The sequence below is a fragment of the Augochlora pura genome, chromosome 3 (assembly GCF_028453695.1).
Source record: "Augochlora pura isolate Apur16 chromosome 3, APUR_v2.2.1, whole genome shotgun sequence".
Lineage (NCBI taxonomy): Eukaryota > Metazoa > Arthropoda > Insecta > Hymenoptera > Halictidae > Augochlora > Augochlora pura.
This window is the reverse complement of record NC_135774.1, coordinates 25,186,801-25,206,851: the sequence shown is the minus strand read 5'-3', so window position 1 is coordinate 25,206,851 and position 20,051 is coordinate 25,186,801. Positions and strand designations below refer to the sequence as shown.

The window sequence follows — 20,051 nt, the reverse complement described above, 5'->3', positions numbered from 1 at the left end:
CACGTTCCACGCCTGCCCGTGGTATTTTTTTACCGTGCGCCCTTCAGATGGTAATTTCACATGAATGATTTCTCGTTGCACCGAGACTTAGCATAACGGGTCGCGTAGCAGTGGTGGTGGCAGTAATATAGGAATAGGCGGAGCTCGTTCGTTTATCATTATAGTTTATTTAAATATCAAGATGACAGACAAGTGTTGCGTAAATTTGATAATGTCCGGTGCGTCAGTAAACAGCTTCCTTGCGGCTTCTGTAACGAATGATTAGGAAACCGGCGAAATGACTGACGGCGAATATCACCAGCAGGCCGATCAGATCTGTCATGTAGTGGTTTGGTAGGTAACCATACTTCTCCAGGACTCCGAGTCCCGTGGATATGCAGGGCTCTTCCGGGTCGGGGGAGCAATCTTTGAAACACGCAAAATCGGTATGAGAAGTTTTTGGAATCGTTTCCGAATTTGCGAAGAGATGAAATATACCTATCTGACTGATTAGTAACCACTGCGTCAAGGAAACCGCTTCCAAGCCGTAGTAGAACTGGGACAGGTACTTTAGCCACGCGGTTCCGGGAGCCAGGTGTCTGTGAATTTAGATATAACTTAATCGAGCAGCTGCTTTTAAACCGGTAATAAATAAATGACGATATATTTTTTGTTATTAATAAGGGTTTGAAACAATTAGAAAATACTATTGCATTAGTTACGTCTTACTAATATTATTAAGAAAGGTAAAACAATTGATGCAGATTATTTTTATTCTGCATAAAAATCTGCAGGGAAATCGTGACGAATATATTCATTGTACTGCAAAAATCTGCTGTTTAAATTGCAAGTACATCGCGTAGATAAATTTTCATATTTTCCGATACATGCAAAAGCTTTTCAAAGATGTCGCAACAGCTAACTGGTCAAGACAGTTTCCACTTACCCGAGATCCAGATAGATCCCGCAGAACATTAGGCCAAGGAAGTCGAGCGGCACGGAGAACAGCGAGGCCGTGTCCACCGATTTGAATGACGCCGATATAAGCAGACCTGTTTCATTACGGATCACTTTAGATCGCTGATAAATAACAATACGAATGTTTTACACGAGAGATCGCAAAGTGGTTACAGAACAAATGGAGTTGTATGAAGGTTGAGCATGAAATCGAAAGCTTACGGGCCTCGCAAGGCGGCGGCTGGATCAATCTCAGATAAAATCAGATAAAATGAATTGCTGACACATTGGGCGCAATAAGAAAGCGAATAATAGGTCTACGACAAATGTTATGGAAAATATGTTTCGAAAGATTACTGAACGAAGCACGGAATTGCTCTAAACGTCGCGAACAGTTTAACCGGCGAAGCGTTATAGTATATTTGCGAGTCCTCACCGAGAGCGGACGCGGATATGGCGCAGATTACTACTGGCAGTGCGAAGTAGATGAATCCTAAGAATCCACCGTTCAGTCCAGTGATATTGAATATCAGTACCGAGTAGAGCAGCGGCTGAAATATCGCTCCGGGCATCTAGAAACGTTAGTGCATACTATGTAGCTAAAAAGCTTTCTATTCGAATGCGCTAAAATACGTCGATCTGAATAGGTAGAATTTCGATCGATACGGTTGATGGAATGGAGTTTGGATTCGACTGAATATAATCGGAACGAGGTCTCTGAAATGAGGCGTCGATAGACTCGGTTTAGCTCGTCAATTGGTCGACTCTCTTTCTCTCTCTCTCTCTCTCTCTCTCTCTCTCACCAGAACCACCACTTTGCTGATGTAATACGGTGCTGGTCCGTAAAGTCCGCCGGCGATGTCGCGCAGCAGCAACGGCAACTCTTGCGGGAACGTGTAGAAGACGGCGTAATTAAAGGTGAACACGGTTTCGACGACCACCAGGTACAACAGACCCTGCATGTTCTGTATCCCACCCTGGTTCATCCGTTTCGCCGTGATGCCGATGTACGGCGACGCGATCAGCAGGCCTATGAGCTTGAACCCACACGTTTATCGGCTTTCAAAAATTCGTCTTCAAGGTATAATTAAAGGGGAGATGTCGATAGGGGGTGAGAAGTATAAATGAAGCAGTATGATCTCGAACGGTATCTTTAAATGGTATTGTAATGATCACCGAAATGCCCCGAGTGTAATTTTGCACCATTTTTGTAAGCAAGGGTCATTATTATTTGTATTTTTTGTTTAATAATTCCGTGGTTATAAAGAAATCGAGATATTCATCCGCGTGACTCATTTTCAAAGAGAAGTGGACTTCTACCGATTAGCTTCTGAACTTCCCTAGTATTTCAGAAGAAAAACGAGGCACAAAGTAATAAAACAGTAACAATTCATCGCGTCATCGCGCATGATTCACTAGTGTTTGAGTTGTTCCGAATAAGGGTTCGTTCGGTCTCGCTTTTCCGTCTACCTTTTTGTATTGGATATTTGCGGCGACTCACCAGGTAGGTGACGAATCGCAGCAGAAGCGCGGTGCTGCTTCTTTTGTAGTCGACGTAGGTCCTCCAGGTGAGCCACTCGATCTGCGTGAGAGGCAGAGCCTTTTTGAAATCGATGGGCGCCGGCGGGACGTCGGAAAATATTAATGGCAGTGGGTTGGCGTCCGGCACGCCGTTGCACGAATACTCGATCAGCTTCGACACGTTTTGACCGTACTTCGACTTCTCGTACTGGTCGCAGATCCAGTTCACCTGCGGGGGGAAGCGAACGTACCATCAGCCCTTTGTACATGCTTCGCCGTTATCTATTTTTTACCTTGTGGTAGCTCTCGGTCTCCTTTCCCCGGACGATCGACAACTGTGAGACGTAAAACTCGGCGCAGTTAAAGGTCGGCGGGCATCTCAGATCCAGGCTGGAAAATAAACGCCGGTTTTTCTCGGCGATATTGCTAAATTTAACACTTTCGAGGCTGTCGGGACGTCAGAAATGGTTCAATATGCATAATCTGCTTTATGAATAGACTCGACCCAGCTTTTATTATATCTCTATTATTATATATTATTATGTGTATAATATTCTTATAATTTTTATTTTCTATACTTTATTATATATACCTTTATTATTATGTCTAAAGGGTCTTTAGAACGTATATGAATATACTAAAATATTAGTGAAATATACTAAGCGTAATGTATACGTCTTTTATAATTAAATATATTAGAATACGAATTATTCTAATATATTTAATCGAGATGAGATGGTAATCCATCTCGAAAGGGGTAAAAAGCGAACCGCGCGTCTTCGAAATAAATGGCAGTGTCGAACCTGTCGAAGAATTCAGTGGCGTCGACGGACGATCCCTGGAACGCGACCCTTCCGCCGGAAAGCAGAAGCACCTCGTGGAAAATGTCGAGCAAACCCGAAGCCGGCTGGTGTACCGAGCACATGACGATTTTTCCTCTGGCTGCGACCTCTCTGAGTGTCCTGACGACCGTCAGAGCGCCGTAGCTGTCCAATCCTGTGGTCGGCTCGTCGCAGAACAGGATGCTGGGCTCGGTCAGCAGCTAGAAAACATTCCCTAACCTGTGTCTACTTCGTACCAACGCGATCAGGCGGATTCGATTCCTCGAGCCTTCGGCGGAACGTGTTTTTTTTTACTGTTCGTTGATTGCTCACTTGAACGGCCAATGTGACTCTTCTTCTCTCGCCGCCGGACAACGCAGACAGCCGGCTGCCCGTGCACTTTTCCAGATTCAGCTCTGCCAACATACCAGCGATCTGCTGTCTTCGTATGTTCGAGCGAACCCTTCTGTCCATTTTCATGCAAGCCTTCCGATAACAAAGAATTCTCATGAAACTGGTGCGCTAAATCGACAGTATCAACCCTAATGCTAGCAACCAGGTGTACTAAGGTGATCGTTTACTATGATTCCTTCAACGATTCTTCATATTCTTATAAATAGACTGGATTCTATGTATTTTTAAATTAACAAGTCAAAGACTTGTCATTGTGTTTATATTTAACTTCTGTGGTTATCGATAATTTCTTTATCTTTCATAAAAATCTAAGATCTGTCTTTATAACCATGGAACAGTTCCGACTGTCCATTGTTTGAACGACGTTAAGTTATTTTGTCGATTCAAGATAAAGATTTGTATAGGTGTTCAAATATCCCCGTTAATTTTCGAAGCGGTTTGTCCTCGAAAGCGATACGAAGTTTTTATCGGAGTGAAAGTTTTTGCCCGAGCACGTTTCGAGTTACGACTCCCGGTCGAAAAACTTCGACACGGCGATCGTTGAAACTCGGCGACCTCGGCAAAAACTATGGACAATAAAGCCGATATCAGAATCGGGAGAATAGACAATGGACAAGGGAAATTTAACGGTCAACGTAAGGTTCGAGGTGATATGTGTTCCGAATCTGCGTGGCGCGTTTTTGCCGACCGTCGTGGTATACGCGACGAGACATCGGCTGTTCTTGTCTACACTGCGCGACAAAATGATAGGACACCCCAGAATTTTTCGTGTTTCTCGGAACGAATAATGTACAGAAAGGTTTTGCATGTAGCTATATAAACGGTGTCCTTAACCCTTTGCATTCGAAGTCATTTCAAGAGAAAATCTGAAATAATTTCTCTGGCTTCTAATATTTCCATTTGATATAACAAAGTGCATTCTATACACGTGTATAATTATTTCTCATCGTTCGTATCAATGTAACATAACCTTAACAATTTTTAAAATGCAAACTTGATTACTACAGAAATTATTTTGCAACGTGATAGAACAATTTCATTGGCGCCTCACAAGCGCCACTCGAGTGCAAAGGGTTAATTCAGTAATCTGAACGAAAAATTTTGGGATGTCCTATTATTTTGTCGCGCATTGTTCCTTGTCTTTCCAAGAAAGCATCGGCGTTGTCATATCGCTGGCTCACTCAGTTCGGTTAAACGGGTGAGTGGTACCTCCTAACGGTGGAGCACGCGTTTCGCGGCTGACCAGCAGAAACGAAGAACGAAATATCCGATCAACAGCTTTGTTAATTTGCTGGTGGCTACGGTCAACTTTTCTTATTACAAAAATCTAAAGCAAACCCCGATCGGCTCCCGGACCTAGCCACGACCGTCCACGAAAGCGACCCAGGAGGCATCAGGCTGCGAAAAAAGGCTCCTGCACAGAATAACTAATAAATCGCTGGGATTGGTTAAACGTCACCAAATAGAAATTTAATTCAAAAACCTTATCACTCACAAATCCTTCAGTTCCGAAAAAATCGTTAGAATCACGGTTAGCCGATCTACTAACAATAGGAAATCTAAAATGATTTACGTATTTGGTCGCTAGCGGGTGGTTTAACGGAGGGAACCAACCATGAACTCCATATGCTCTTGAACAGTCAGCGACTCGACCGCCAGGTCCATTTGCGGAACGAATCCCGATATCCTTATCATCTGCTCCGTGTCTATCGGCTTTCCGTTCAGCAGTACCTCGCCCGTCGCACTGCCTGTCAACGAGAAATTTCGATTTTCCGTGATCGGCATTTTCCCCGGGAAGGGCTTGTCATTTGTCAGCGTTAGAAGTCGGTTTAATGTGTCCGGAATGGATGAACGTTTAGTCGGAGAGCTCAAAGGGAGTGCCGGAGACCGTGAAGATATGAAAGAGCGTGCGTGTGGATTCGGAAATGTATAAAGCATTGGAGAGTGTATAGATTGAAACGAGTGTGAAAATTGTTTAATTTAAACTATTAAAAGTTTGAACAGTTTAAACAGCATAAATTCTTGAAAGAACAGATACATTCGAAAGAGTATAAAGAGTTGAGAGAACGAAAAAAAAGCAGAGGAGAGACATATTAGTCGTGGTTAGCAAATTGTTAGAGCCAATTCCGTGTTAAAACATGTTAAAATGTTCGTGTGAGAAATGTTCGATAATCGTGTTGTTTTAAACGACGTATGAACCTTTGACTCGCCGGCTGATCGTCGCGAGCAACGTAGTTTTCCCAGCGCCGCTGCAAACCGAGAAGTTCGTTCAGTCGAGGAAACTTTTCGTCCTGCTGGAAACAATTAACAACCCTGTGGCATACTAAGCGCCCGCAATATATTCCGAGTCCTCGATAGAATCTCTGCCTTCGCAGGAGACCATCGACACTAAAAGTGGCGGAACTGAAAGAGCAGAGAGCCGATTGACCGCGACAATGGAAAACTTGCGTGCCGTTCGGTCCATTGGCTCCGCGCGTTGGGAGTTACTCGAAATATCGTTTTTCCCGAGAGAACGCCGCAGTCTCGAGGCGTTCGCAATGCCCCGTGGAAATTACCTTGGTCCCATGATGGCCATCAGCATCCCCGAATTAACTACACCGCTGACTGAAACGCGAAACAGCAGGTGGTCAGAGAAGGATCTCTTCGCGGTACACGATTCGGATCGATCGTCTACTACCTTCTTTCAAGAGTGTGACGTATTCGGTGCGCTGCAGGCCGAACATCGCCTTAAAACCGCCATTGCACTTTTTCTGGGTCGTGTACGAGATGTTCCTCCAAGTCAGGCACAAGTCGTTCGGCAATGTACGCGGCAACGGGTGGTACTGCACCCTCGCGTTCATCTGGAACAACGCGCAACAGCTAATTCCGCGTCGAGGGAAAAGAGATTCGCGGTTAATCTTGTTTACCGTAGACCGGTTCGCTGGAAGAAATTCGCGACGGCGGAACGATTCCCGAGAAAGTTACGTCTTCCACGGCGACGCGGGTACGATTGCGGAAAATTGTTTATCGCGACGTTAATTGAACGCTTTCCGGCGAGCATGACGTTATATCGGGGCATAAATCTTCGCGGTGAATCGAAGCGTCTCACCGGCCGGAGATCGCGATAACGAATCAGCCGAGAAAAATGGGAAAAGCGCGGACGAAAGACGCGTCTGTCTCTCACGGTCGCGTAAGCAGCCAGTAATTACAGAGGAATTCTAGCCGGCCGTGATCATTGGAGCCCTTCCACCGCGTTGTCGTAGCTGTAGGTCAGCTATGGTTACATAAAGTACAGGTCCGGTTCGCTTGGTCGCCATATTGGTCCGGCTGGCGCAATCGTTGGTCGTTTTATTATTTATGTAATTCGGTCGAACGATCGATTGATCCGTCTGCGCGTCGATTCCTCTCCGTCCTTGGGGCGCGCGAAAAAAATCGGAAGGGGTCACGCGAGGTCCTGCAACCTCAAACCGCAACCACGCGAGCGATGGTCGCGCACAGTCGTGTATCAAATGAAATTTCGTTTTACTATCCATCACTTACGCTAACGGTGTGGAAGAGAACCATCCCGAGGATGAAATTCGAGAACCCAGCCGTACGGTACCCGTACATCCGACGATCCACAAAACGGCCGATCCTCAACCGAACCTAATCACTCGGATCATGCCGTGCGCGATCGACGTCGAACAAACGAATAGAATCGTTTCCCGTTTGATTGCACTGCTTCCCGGCGAACCTTGATGAGACCCGCCATTGATTGCCGTTCGTGAGTTCGTTCTGTCGACACACGCGTTACGCAACCCGTCGCGGAAAAGAACCTGCCCGATGGTGACCGTCCACGATTAGGCGAAACGAGCGGTTTCCCGAAGGGAAACGCTTGCGAGACTCGATCGGTCCGCGGAAGATCGCGGTTGTTTAGGCTTCGCGTCCAAGCTGTGGGGCCCTGACTGGACTTATGGTAACCGGAGGCGAGCGTTATTCGCGACAATACGACACCGTTGCGAGCGGTTTTGCGAGGGAAGAGACAACCGTGTGTGTCTCTTGCACATGGAACGGTGGCTGGTTGTTACACAACGAAACCGTGGCGCGACGAAGAAGCTCGCGAATGGAAGGATTACGCCGCTCCGCTTCACTCGGCTTTTGCACCGATCCGCAACCAGTCAACGCTTTTACGCATACCGGCAGGGATTTCATACTCTCCGGGGAACAGAAAGTCCCCTGCCTAGCTATCGTCGCGAAAATAGATCGTTTCTCTATTGTTTTTTGAAATTTTCCTAGCGGCGGATCGATGAGAGATGCGCGACGATCTACCCCTGGTATTGCTATTTTAACCCTCTCCACTCGAACGCGGTAACTCCGAGTCACCGTTAAAAATGGTTATATCAAAATCATTTTTACATTGCTAAATTTTTTTATGGTTCAAAAAACTGCTAAAAGCTCAGCAGTTGTATGAATCATAAGACTTTATTACATATACATAAAATGCATTAGATCGTATGAAATGATAATACTGTAGGTTAAAAAATGTATTTTGAAATTATAGTTGGGATTTCTTCGAGTGCAAATTATTTTTTTCGCAGTTACAACGATTAAAACTTCTTCCATTAATATATATTTCTTTAGAAGAAAAACTACTTAAATTAACTATTCTCTAATTTCCCAGTTCAAGCTTACGGTATAGTAAAAATGGCGCAAGATCTAAATCAATTTAACCTTCTTTATAAAGCATTTGGTAATCGATTGTGTCGGCGTGTTAAACGAATTGAAATTAAATGACTTAACAATTCGGAATTTCATCGAATCGATGATGCACCGAGCAGATCGCCGGCCGAAAAACAAACGCGTTACGATTCGAACCGACGGCAAACAATATTGATAAAACCGAAATGCATATCGTAAAAAACAGCATGGATACGCGGTTTCGCGGTAAACGAAAACAGCCTGGGCATGTTTCATTTATGTATGCGCGCGCGCGCGCGGCCGCGGCTTCGTTGCAGTTTATTTATTCAGGGAAGGGGAGTCCGAGGGAGAATTATTTGATACGTACATATCTAACAAAACGCAACCCGTCGGCGAATTGTTTAACTGAAATTTGCCGTGCGCATATATTGTTTTTGCGCGTCGCGCGAGCCTTTCGCTTAGGTAAAAACGTTTTCATTAACCGCGAACGCCTGAGCAACGGTCGGAGAACAGAACCGCCCCCCACGGCCAGGTGGTGTGCACAAAATTTCGGCGAGTGCAATCGCAACATGTTTAAATTGTACGGTATATTTCCCCGTACAAGTCGGTAGTTTTATTTTAAAAATTACGATACGCGTATGCGAGACGTTTCTTTCGCAATAGTTCTGTCAGTTGCTCGAGCCAATAAATTAGGTCATTAAGTATAAAATGGATAGATTTCATGGTAAAATTATAAAGTATGCATTTCATACTTAATGAGCTAATATGTACCGGCTTTACGGACTTCTAGAGTAATGTTTAACACGATTGCCAAATCGAAAACCATCAAAAATGTAAAATATCAAAATACATAGTTGCATTAAAACATTAACTTTATATTTATCGAATGAGATATATTCAACTTTTTTGTTCTTTTATTTCTTTTATTTCTTAATAAAATTCTAAAATTTTTCTTTTATTAAAAAATAAAAGAAATTAATATGATCTACTTGATAAATACAAAGTTAATTATGTCCAAAAATAAATCAACAGGACGACCGTTACTCTATTTTCTTTTTAATAAATATCTGGCGGTAGTAAGCGAAACAAATTCAGAACAACGTGCAAGCAGAGTATTATAATTTTTTATCTCGACTTTAAAAAAGTTCCGGTTGAACTTTTTTTGGGGGATGAAGCAAAAATGCAGAGCTTCGGAAGATTAAGATCAATGATCGGGCAATCGGGAAATGTCGACGAGTACAATGGATGAGAATCGAAGACAGAAAGGGGGAGGGTGATCGGGGGCAATAAAACGATGGAAATATCGGAATCTGCGCAATATGATTCCACGCGGTATCACGAAATGAAACGAAACAATGTTTGCGTTGCGCGGAACGCTAGTTCCCTTTCTCTCTCTCTCTCTCTCTCTCTTTCTCCCTCAACATGCGTCTCTCTCTCTCTCCCTTCTGCCATGTGCGCCTCTCTTTCTCTCACTACTTCCACCCGCATCTTTCTCTTTCTCACTTCTTCCATGCGCGTCTTTCTCTCTCTCGCTTCTTCCACGTCTCACTCTTTCTCTCTCTCTCCGATCTCTCACCGTCTCTTTCTCTCGTTCCTACACTCTCCCCCTCTGATTCACACGCCCTTTCCTCCACCCCTCCCACGGGTTTCGCCTTCGTCATTCCCTGTCCCACCAGCGAAGCGACGCTCCCTCTCGGCTCGGAATCGAGGATTTGTTAATATCGAGCGCCTAGCTAGTACCGTGCCAAAATGGCCGACGTTTAGTCGTTCTTTAGTTCAGGTTTAGCCGAGCTTCGCGTAGTATCGCGCCACGCCGTAGTCCACCGACTTCCGGGTCTCCTCCGGTCGAATCGTTCGCCCACGCATCTCACGGTCGTTCAAAAAATGCACGCGAAGCTTCCCCGCGAAAGCTCTTAATCCAGTACTGGCCTCTTTTTTCCCCTGACCGTTATAGCTCTTCTCTTTCACCCGGTTCGACCCCGGTTCACCCCGCTTTTGCCCGTTTAGTTCGCTGCCCCAACTATATCGATTCGCCGAGGCGATCCGAAAGCTCGAACCGCTATCGTGTACAAGTCCATAGAACCGTACCGCGGTAATTATTATTTGTCTGCACGCACGGTCTCCCGTACTGATTTTTTCTTAATCAACCCCCCTCGCAACCGTCGAGAACTTTGGCACGCGAGCGAGAAAGATTCACTTCGCGGTGAAAAAGTTCGCCGAGCATCGGAAGTTGAAAGTGTTGTTCCTCCGACGAAAGTTTTCGAACGCGATTCAATTTTTATATTCGATCGGTCGTATCTACCGTAGCCTTGCATCGCAGTGCAAATGGAATAGCGCGCGTGAAACGTCCGGTAACGATTGTTCCGAATGGACAACGCGATCTTGGGAAGCAGAGGAAATCGTCCGAGAGTGTGATCGATCCTCGGCGCTATGGATCCAAACCCCTGACAGGGGGGATCAGATTTCTTCACTCCTAGATCTCTCACGAGCACCCCCGGCGTGAATACTGTGTCTATACACGAACGTGTCTGCGTCGGTAAAACAGTTTAACCCCTTGCATTGTAACGTCGTGTCTAACTTGCTGCGAGGTTCTCAAACAGATTGCACTAAGTATGAAAGTTAGTCGTCTGTTTTTAATCGAAGTAACATTCTGTTTCTGTACTATCGATATTTGGCAATCACAATTAATCCAGATGTACGATTAATATCAATTTTCATTCCCGTGCGGGACTTGATAAAAACAAACGTGGTGCACGCGGTTAATCATCGATCAACCGTTGGCTGTTGGATTAACATAGACGGAAAGTCTGTCGAGTTTTTTCACGATTAGGTAAAGAAGAGATGTCGCGTTTTAAACAGTCTCGAACTACAATGTATACTGCTCACTAAAATCAATTCGGATGATTTTCATTCAATTCATTTAATCACGGGAAAAGTCCTTTAGCGCAAGAGAAGGTAATACATAGGAAAAAAAACAAAAGAAAATATTATCGCTTGTAGAGGTTAGTAAAACGATTATTGTACAATATGCTGTAACGATAATTTTAAACCTTCCAGGAATTGCTCAATTATATCTATTTTCACGTGTACAGAGTTAGCATGATTGGTTATTCTATTTATATAATTTTAAGATCCATATGCTGTGAGATGGTGTACAAAGTATAATAACGTGCAATATCTTAGACATTTTGGTGGTGTATACAAGGAGAAGTGTTAATTATACAGTGTTTAAAGATTTGTATTTTTAAATGAGTCTTTATAGAACCGCATTCATAGTCGAGTATTGTTTACATGATCGCTTTAAGAAAATTCTCAAGAGTCAACTATGAACCTAGGTGGCGCTTTAAGCCATGCTTAAGGCGTTCTTATACCTTAGACTCGACTACGAATATGGCCGATAGTCACGTGAGCCAAATATGATCCTCGAAAAGTAACGCACACGCGAACCGAGGTCCATCGCTACCGAGGACACGTTATGGATCAGCCCCAATAGTATCCGACCGTTTCTATTTTAAAACATACCTATTCCGGGATGATTCTCATGGCGTCATCTTCGAAGTCCTTTTGACGCTACAATTTTTTTCCAGCAGTCGATCCACCTTCTCGAAACGGCCCTGGAAGCTCTTTCATTTTATGGCTAGCAGCTTCTACGATGCTGAAGAATTCCACGTTATGTTTCCGAATAGGCGTGACCAAGTTTTCGGCAAAACTTGACGCAAATTCTTTGCTCGCTCTGTCCATAATGTAATACGATGTTCGGGAGACGTAACATTTATAGAACTCCATATTACTGTCGCCTAACCAATGTCAGGTTCGTTAATCGGTAAGGGTAGTCATAAAAGACCCTTCTATGCTCCCAATACCTGCTTCTTACAATTAACTACTTAAGAACAAAGGTGCATACGGATGTCAGATACTTCTGTGACACATATAGTAGACCAAACAGTCCGTGTTTAGAACTTGAAGTGAAAACAACGCAAATCGAGTCTTTGTCCGCAAAAATTAGCGGGATCTGTCGATCGCGCCAAAAAGGAAGGTGGAAGTGGGAAGATCGGTGAAGTAGTGCACAATGTCGTCGTCCTATGAAACATTCGCAAAAAGGAGGGAGCGGACTCAAAATTGGCTCCCGAAAGAGAAACAAGCTCTTTTCGTCTTGATCAGGGCACATGCTCCCGCGATCCTCAACAAGAGGATCGACGCGGCCGCCACAGCCATGAAGAATCAAGCTTGGTGTATAATATACAACGATTTCCTGGGGAAGTTCCCCACGGAACGGGACATACCCAGGATCAAGCAGCAGTGGAGAAGGATGAAAGCACAAGCTAGGCAGGAAGTGCGCATTCATAACGACGCGGTAAGTAATTAAATCGAGTTTTTATTACTTAATCGGCAGTTTCTAGTACTATACAGTAATTATAATATATATAAATTTTAATATATATAAATTTTAATATATATAAATATTAATATATATAAATATTAATATATATAAATATTAATATATATAAAATATTTCAAACTTTTTTATTTTAAAGTTGTTAAAATCAGATAAACATTTTTCTAGAAAATTATTGAAAAGATTTCTTGATCTAAGTATAGATTATAACAAAATAGCGACAGATATAATTGATTACAGTCGTTTGATCGTTATGAAGCGACATAAGTTACTTTCAGTGATCGGTAGATTTAGTTAAAACATTTCTGACACCTCCACGATTTAGTGTTAAAATTCCCGTTGCGTTCTCAGGTGAAGAAATTGGGAGTCTTGCGTGCAGAGAAGTATCTGCCATCGAATCTATCGTTAGAAGTTTGGAAATTGATGGGCAAGGGCCGCAAACGTAACTGCTGTTCGTTTGAGAACAATCTGCATACCGCGGACTCGTCGACGAATTCGCTGATGAATACAGTGAACTCGATGTCGTTACCGGTGAACTCGACGTCGTTCTCGATGAACGAATCGGCCTTGGAGAATTTGGCGACGTCCACTCCGGAAACGTCAGCGAACATGATCAAAGTCGAAATAAACAGCGACGATGGCAACTCCATCGAGGAGAACCAGGCCGGCTTATCCCAGAGGAGTCTGGATGATCCGGAGGCCGAAGACAACTCGATTTCCAAATTAGGTAAACTTTGGATGTTTAATAATAACAATTGGAACTCGTTTTCATCGAGTTCTCGTCTGCTAGATCTATCCGGGATGCAGAATTCGACGAACAGGATCGATCGAGCCAAGGACAATGTCGATCCATTTGAGGACATGGTTGATGAACCTGAGATCAATGTCAACGAATCGGTGAATAACGTCGATAAATCCGAGGATAAAATCGATCAATTGGAGTGTCAACAACGCATGCTGAAGATCCAAGTGTTAAACGCAGAGCTGGAACTTGTAGAATTAAAAAAGCAAGTAGCGATGAACGAGCTAAAAACCTCAGAAATTAAGAGGCAACTGGCTGAGAGGCAGGCGGCGGACTATAAAAGCAGGTATCATTTTTATTTCTCGTGTAATTTTTCCTCATTAGGAAATGAGGAAATGAGACGTGAGACTGAACAAAATTATTAAGTAATTTTGTTTATCCAATATACAGCGCTGTACCAATAAGTTTGTTTAAATACTGAGATATCAATCGTTGACTTATCCGGTGCAACGATGCTGCAGTTTTCGTGTTATTACTTGTGCGGATTTATTTGTCGCCTGTGCATGAGAAGGTGTCGTATTTTTATATATCGTGTTGAGAAATGCAGCGGGAAAGGGGATCGAACGGTTCCATGGAAGAATTTGAATTAATATTGCCGCCATTGCGAGCGCCACCATGTTGGTATGTGAAACTATTGCAGGAGAGGGCGACACGAAGTCCTCTCGCACTTACTGTGCCTCCGGAACAAAATATAGCCGTAGTCTACAGTCTATCTTATACATTGGTACAGCGACATTCTTCGATTTCTCATCTCTATTTTAACCCACAGTACTTGTTTCTATTTTCTACCGAGAACAATGCAACGCGCTATTGCGAGCTTTTCACGGAATATGGCTTCATTAAGGTATAAAGGAATACGTTTCGCGATATTTGTATTAATAAATTACACGTATACATTGTTCTTTCACTGCGCCGCGGTTGTTCGATCCGAGCCCGGCTTTTATCGCGTTCTTTTGTGATATTGTTCAATTATACGTTCTACACATTCAAGTTTGACATTCCTCAGCTGTTTTTCCGCAGCAATTTATTCAAATAATCGGTATACGATCTGTTGAGATTTCTTTTGCAAATTTTTGTTCGCGGCATGCAGTACTTGCCGCAACTCGTCTATGTGCACGAAAATTATGTAATACCTACACATTATTGTGATAGAATTTAAATCAATTGCGCACTGCAACTATATGCGTTGACGATATAACCGCACACTGAGTATTTTTAACTTTGCCAGTGCCACCTTGGAGTTTCTGTGGGTAGTACAATTACAAGGCACTAATTGAGCCGTTTTGTTGGGTGTTACAGCCATGCAAGAATGAGTGGCGAACCTGGATCTGGAGCTGGTAAAGGTGGTGGCGGTGGTGGTAGCATCCGTGATGCAGGTGGATCCTTTGGTAAAATGGAAGCAGCCCACGAAGACCAGTATTTCTATAATTTGGTTAGTTGTTATAATCTGATTCAGCAGTGACATATTAAAGCATATTTTTATATCTACTATTCAGTTACAAAGACTTATATGTAATATTCTTTCTTTTTAGCAAAAAGAACAATTCAGAAAACTGAAAGAGGACCTCCACGATGAGATTTCGTTCCACGAGGAACAGATCAAGCGTCATCAAGAAGCTATAAACCGCCACAAACAGAGAATCACCGATATGAGCAACAAATGAGCTGTGTGAGGTGTACTGTTCCAAAAATCCTTCAAACTGTCCTTCATAACGATATAATTGTTAAGCTTTGGAGATAGTAACAGCGGTAGATATAATCATGACTGTACTTTTTTTCTTTTTAATTACAATGTTAAGTGATATAGTAAACTATCATTGATTTTATTACTTATTAAATAAAAAAATGCAGCCGTTTATTTTAGTGTTTTTGATATACCAAAGTATAATAAGCTAGTTTATCATATTGCGCGTGAAATCGCCCGATAAACATCGATTATTTTTCTCTGGCATTCGTATTCAACTGTTTTCCTGTTCGTGACAGAAAGCAACAAAATTTCTGTCACATTTAACTGTTCAAAAACCACATTCTCTACTTAAAAATTAATATTTTTTCTTTCTACCGTACAAAATGTTGCGACACACTTTCCGGACATTAACGTCTCAAGTCGTCAGGTACGGCATGCCTCGTAAATCCGTATTGACTGCGACTGTTATCATTTGCGGTTAAGTTTACTTTTCGATCGTAATCGCTAAAAAATTTCATTTTTTGCATTAGCTCCAGATTCTTAACGAGTAAATACAGCGATTCCAGTACTAACAAAACGTCGAACGACAATATTGCATTCGAAGCCGATTATTATTATAAGCAGGTATTATTTTTGAAAAATGACAATCCGTTCAGAGAAAGATTTTAATTAATCACGCTACGCAGGATAAAGAATTACTAGAGATATTGAAACAAAAGTTGCAAGAGGAGGTGAAATGCATGCAAGACGAACTGAAAGTAATGCGTAACAAGATGGATGAATATAATCGCAACATCAACGAAAATCTTCGGTTTTTGAAAGGCCTCGAAAAAGATTTATCAGCTAGCGATAAAAAATAGAACCCTGTTCATTTATTCGATGAATAGCCTTCGATTTTCGCAGCCACTGTACAAGTCTACCAAATGCATTTTATATTATAATATTCCGTTTACTAAATGACTATGGCGAAATTTGTTTTTTGACAAGAAATGTATTTGTAATGTGTATACAGTTAAATCGATATACAGAAAGATTACTATAACACGTGTAACCTTTCTTTATTTATTTCATTTAATTATGATTAATTTTAATATGCTATTTTAACCCTTCGACGTTGAGGCACCGCTAAGGTTTTTCTATCACGCACGAAAATAATCTTTATACTAAAAAAGTTTATATTTAAGAAATCGTTGATTACATATGCATAAAATGCACTATGTCACATATAATAGAGACACTGTAAGCTAGAAAAAATATTATAGATTTCCAGTTAAAATAACTTCGAGTGAAAAGGGTTAATATAAATGAACTTTTCAAAAGAAGAGGACAACATCATTATAACCATTCGTACAACTTTATAGATTTGATGTAGAGGAGAATGTTTTTTATGTCGCTAAATACCTTTGAATCGATCTTAATGTAAATAGAGAAAATTCAAGTTCGAACGGGTGTTTTAACGTTTTTGTTTTATATTGCAGAATAGAGGGTGTTGAAGTAGGAACGATTTGAATTTCGCGCGGCGTCGCTGGCGAATAGTTGACACGTTCGCCGCCGCGCGGCGCGCGCATTCATCCCAAAATGGCGGCGACAGCGAGCGACGAAAGCGGCCGATCGACGCGCCCTCAGTGTCTCGCGGTTCATCGATCAGTGTGGTGTGTGTCGCGTTGTTGCTCCGGTGGATTTTTTTGGTGGTTTGTTCCTGCCTTGGACGTACGGCGTACCTTTTTCGTTTGGGTTTTCGGGAGCGGTGAGCGCGGTGTCGATCGAGGCAGGGGGCTCGTGAACGGGCCCACAGAGCGGCAACCAGAGAGGACAAAATGCAACCGAGGATATACTGGATTCTGATCAGCACGGCCGTCATTCTCGCGGGATGCAACGCCGCTACCGAGGTGAGTGCTGTTCCTTTCATCTTTCTCTGTTCCTGTTACGATCTCTCCGACACAATTTTCAATCTCGTTCTATACGAGCCGTGATATCCCATGGAACGGGATCTCGGTCCCGATGCCGTCGAACGCGCGCGTTCGATAAATATTTCGGACGCTCGATCGTCTGTTTCCCGATGCGCTTCTGTTCAAGATCCCGTGTAAACGCACTTGTACACAGAGATAAAAAATCTTCAAGCATCCCTTCGTCTTTCAGTTACCCACGAAGAATACAATTTTTCAGACCATAAATTTCCATTAGTACATTCACCGTGCGCCGTGCACCAGTGAAATATTTTCGAATAATTTGTAGCTTGATGTAGCATCGGCACGATTGTTGACAGCTGACAACAAACGTCTGTGTAGGGATATTTATCCGTTACACTCGTACTCCGTGTTGTTTAGCGTGCAATGTTTTATTTGCCATTTCTTTCGGTATTTTCCCGTTTCCGCATACCAACTTCCCCAGCTTCCTCCCGTTGTTTACACCTCGCTGCGAATTGCGTGGATTTTGTTTACTCAACAGACAGCGGCGTATGGGTAGTTGGGGCGACGGTTGGTCGGCTGGCCGACACGGTTTCCCGTTAATTATCGGTTCTCAGAAGGTCCGATACCTTTCTAGGACCATTCTTACGTGCCATTTATTGCTCGACGCTTTGAATTACAGCGAATTTATTGTCTGCGGCTTTCAATGGTCCACGGTATGGACACGCTGTTTCGAGGTAGCTCTACCTGGAAATTAAATAACGTTATTGTGCGGTAACATTGTTTATCGCAAATTAGAAAATGTCAATCAACAGACCTTTATTTCGGAGAAATATTTCTAACTTGTGAAATAAACATCTCCCGCATCTTTAATCCGAAAATAATGTTAATCCTACTAAATTCTATCACATTTAAAACATCTTTAAAAATATAAGAGTTGTATAAGTCGATAGATAAAATAAATCATATGAAATTGGAGCACTATTTGTCAGAAGAAATGTCTCAGTTTTTTTAGTTAAAATAGATTCGAGTACAAAGCGTTAATAATTTGAGCATAGTAATAGTAGAACAATATAACACTTTGGCCGGAACGATGCAGCGTGTGCATCGATACAACGGTGCACGTCGTGGTGGGGATAAATCTATAATATTATATTTTGCATAAATAACACGGACTGGATATTTTACAACGAAGTGCAAGCATTGTTTGGGTATCGATCGAGGCGCAGTTACGTGTTTGTTTTTCGGTAGAATTTTTCTTGTTCCGTCTCGCAACCATAAGTTTGGGATTAGTGACTCATGGCCCGAGGATTTGTTTGCATTCATCGACCCTCGGTTTTTGAGGGCAGCTCCATTCGAGGCACGCTCGTGAATCTCTCCCCCCCTAGACCTCGCCAACTCGTAAATAACAAGGTCAGAATTCTTGACGAGAATGCACTTACGTACACACTCGCGGGAAGCAGTTGAATTTATTTTCACCCTTCTTTTTTTCTTCTCCTACCCGCCTTCAACCCGTTCCAACCCCTCTGTCCGGTTTCTTTAATATACCCCTTCCGTTTGCGCGCGTGGCGTTCACGTTTTATTCAAGACGCAAAATGGCCGCACTTAGGGCACGTTAAGAAATAATAAAACGGGTGCTTGTAGGTCGAATCGAACCTTGTAAGGAGAACTCGCTCCGTGATTAGTATAATCGAAGTCCCGGCCGGCGGCTCCTGTATTGCCCGACGGTGCAGCGCACAGAATAGCCTGCGTATAAATATCGGGAACATTAAAGTATCATTTACACAGTTATTATACTTCTTTTCAATCTCCGGCTAGACCGTAAACCTTAAATATTTACAATAAAAATGACGTGATGAAATAGGGTACAGTACTTTTATATTGTACAATCGAATGCAATTAACCCTTTGCACTGGAAGCGATCTTAACTGGAAATCTGATATAATTTTTCTGGCTTCTAATATTTCCCTTTTATATAACAAAATTCATTCTATGCATATAAAATTAAGTCTCGTGACTCATATAACAATTACACTTTCAATAAATTCTTCAATCTAAACTTTGGTGATATCTATAAGAATAATTTTATATCTTGTTACAACAATTTTAATGGCACCGCAGAGTCGCCACTCGAGTGCAAAGGGTAAATAAAGCAACGAAAAATTAAGACCGTTCTTCACTGAACAATGACATATTTTCTTAGTTAATCTTTAGGTTTCTCTTATTTATTCCATACTTAATTATAAAATATGTGACTATTGTAAATAATATATTTAAAAATGATGGAAACCTTAAAGTAATTTTTCTCTGTAAACAGTCGAAATCTTTTTATCCTTGCGACAATTTTATTAAATAAATCTCCATCGACATAAAAGTATAGTATCTTCCACCCTGTATATTCAGTCGGTTACACGTGGAATGTATTTGCTCCGTAGATGATTCCGAACATCGAAGTAGCGTATAATCGGGATCCTACTGCATCTAGAATTTCGTGGTAGGTCGCAGATTCATTCTCGCGGAAGATAAATTGCGGAATATAAAGTGACGGCGGCGATCGGGCCGCCGCGCGTATTCGGCTGGAAATGCGGACCGTTCGATTTTATTAGATTCGCGAGTGCGGTTGCGGTTACAGAGGTTGCTAGATTAGCGGAATTTTGTTGGATTAGCGGACGCGATTGCGGTTCCGCGTTCCGAATGTTGCTGGATCGGCCGATCGCGGTTGCGGTTCCAGTTTTGTTTCATTCCCGCGCGCGGTTGCGGCCACGGGATCGTTCTATTGGCCGAATGCGGCCGCGGTTGCGATTTTGTTGCAACGGTCTCTCGCGCCGTTTTCGGATAGGTACGGTTGCGGTGTTCCGTCGAATCCCGCGGTCGCGGATGCGGCTTCGAATCTCGTGAATAATATCCGATG

At 42.7% G+C, this 20,051-nt stretch overlaps 5 protein-coding genes across 11 annotated transcripts in view; 4 read left to right on the top strand and 1 right to left on the bottom strand.

Moving 5' to 3' along the window:
* Positions 1-169: 169 nt before the first annotated feature.
* On the bottom strand, positions 170-7,729 carry Bw (brown). 2 transcript variants are annotated; one of them, XM_078176810.1, is made up of 14 exons: positions 7,212-7,729; positions 6,370-6,532; positions 6,248-6,296; positions 5,892-5,941; positions 5,307-5,440; positions 3,612-3,764; positions 3,261-3,499; positions 2,751-2,847; positions 2,438-2,686; positions 1,740-1,973; positions 1,373-1,508; positions 926-1,031; positions 478-578; positions 170-405 (listed from the first exon to the last, which is right to left on the bottom strand). In XM_078176810.1, the coding sequence occupies exons 1-14, from the start codon at positions 7,278-7,280 to the stop codon at positions 224-226; spliced, it is 1,962 nt and encodes a 653-aa protein (XP_078032936.1). In that variant the 5' UTR covers positions 7,281-7,729; the 3' UTR covers positions 170-223. The 2 variants fall into 2 exon arrangements, with proteins under 2 accessions (XP_078032936.1, XP_078032937.1); XM_078176811.1 differs by lacking the exon at positions 7,212-7,729 and adding an exon at positions 6,599-6,774.
* Positions 7,730-9,986: 2,257 nt separating this feature from the next.
* Positions 9,987-14,100, top strand: LOC144467823 (uncharacterized). Of its 6 annotated transcripts, XM_078176785.1 has the most exons (6): positions 9,987-10,966; positions 11,155-11,350; positions 11,936-12,702; positions 13,096-13,471; positions 13,535-13,832; positions 13,937-14,100. In XM_078176785.1, the coding sequence occupies exons 3-6, from the start codon at positions 12,418-12,420 to the stop codon at positions 13,965-13,967; spliced, it is 990 nt and encodes a 329-aa protein (XP_078032911.1). In that variant the 5' UTR covers positions 9,987-10,966; positions 11,155-11,350; positions 11,936-12,417; the 3' UTR covers positions 13,968-14,100. The 6 variants fall into 6 exon arrangements, with proteins under 6 accessions (XP_078032911.1, XP_078032916.1, XP_078032914.1 ...); XM_078176790.1 differs by lacking the exon at positions 11,155-11,350; XM_078176788.1 differs by having other exon boundaries at positions 9,987-11,178; positions 11,939-12,702.
* Positions 14,101-14,227: 127 nt separating this feature from the next.
* LOC144467825 (ATPase inhibitor mai-2, mitochondrial-like) lies at positions 14,228-15,404 on the top strand. The gene is made up of 3 exons (XM_078176791.1): positions 14,228-14,390; positions 14,846-14,978; positions 15,079-15,404. The coding sequence occupies exons 1-3, from the start codon at positions 14,344-14,346 to the stop codon at positions 15,208-15,210; spliced, it is 312 nt and encodes a 103-aa protein (XP_078032917.1). The 5' UTR covers positions 14,228-14,343; the 3' UTR covers positions 15,211-15,404.
* Positions 15,405-15,616: 212 nt separating this feature from the next.
* On the top strand, positions 15,617-16,196 carry LOC144467722 (uncharacterized). Its single transcript, XM_078176636.1, has 3 exons — positions 15,617-15,660; positions 15,764-15,857; positions 15,920-16,196. Exons 1-3 carry the CDS (start codon positions 15,617-15,619, stop codon positions 16,091-16,093), a joined length of 312 nt encoding a protein of 103 aa, XP_078032762.1. The 3' UTR covers positions 16,094-16,196.
* A 667-nt stretch (positions 16,197-16,863) lies between these two features.
* Sdc (Syndecan) overlaps positions 16,864-20,051 on the top strand; it is a 178,873-nt gene continuing 175,685 nt past the window's right edge. The window contains exon 1 of the mRNA XM_078177069.1: positions 16,864-17,122. Coding sequence (XP_078033195.1) covers positions 17,051-17,122 — 72 coding nt within the window. The 5' untranslated portion in view covers positions 16,864-17,050. The remainder of the gene's footprint in view (positions 17,123-20,051) is intronic.

Bases quoted from the DNA above. Each gene is read 5' to 3' on its own strand.
- Bw (XM_078176810.1), bottom strand. From the start codon at position 7,280: ATGTACGGGTACCGTACGGCTGGGTTCTCGAATTTCATCCTCGGGATG. The intron at 2,687-2,750 runs GTAAAAAATAGA...TTCCCCCCGCAG, and splicing joins AGACCGAGAGCTACCACAAG to GTGAACTGGATCTGCGACCA. The intron at 1,032-1,372 runs GTGAGGACTCGC...GTAATGAAACAG, and splicing joins CATATCCGCGTCCGCTCTCG to GTCTGCTTATATCGGCGTCA.
- LOC144467823 (XM_078176790.1), top strand. From the start codon at position 12,418: ATGTCGTCGTCCTATGAAACATTCGCAAAAAGGAGGGAGCGGACTCAA. The intron at 13,472-13,534 runs GTAAACTTTGGA...CTCGTCTGCTAG, and splicing joins CAACTCGATTTCCAAATTAG to ATCTATCCGGGATGCAGAAT. The intron at 13,833-13,936 runs GTATCATTTTTA...TCCAATATACAG, and splicing joins GCGGCGGACTATAAAAGCAG to CGCTGTACCAATAAGTTTGT.
- LOC144467825 (XM_078176791.1), top strand. From the start codon at position 14,344: ATGCAACGCGCTATTGCGAGCTTTTCACGGAATATGGCTTCATTAAG. The intron at 14,391-14,845 runs GTATAAAGGAAT...TGGGTGTTACAG, and splicing joins CGGAATATGGCTTCATTAAG to CCATGCAAGAATGAGTGGCG. The intron at 14,979-15,078 runs GTTAGTTGTTAT...CTTTCTTTTTAG, and splicing joins ACCAGTATTTCTATAATTTG to CAAAAAGAACAATTCAGAAA.
- LOC144467722 (XM_078176636.1), top strand. From the start codon at position 15,617: ATGTTGCGACACACTTTCCGGACATTAACGTCTCAAGTCGTCAG. The intron at 15,661-15,763 runs GTACGGCATGCC...TTTTTGCATTAG, and splicing joins TTAACGTCTCAAGTCGTCAG to CTCCAGATTCTTAACGAGTA. The intron at 15,858-15,919 runs GTATTATTTTTG...CACGCTACGCAG, and splicing joins CCGATTATTATTATAAGCAG to GATAAAGAATTACTAGAGAT.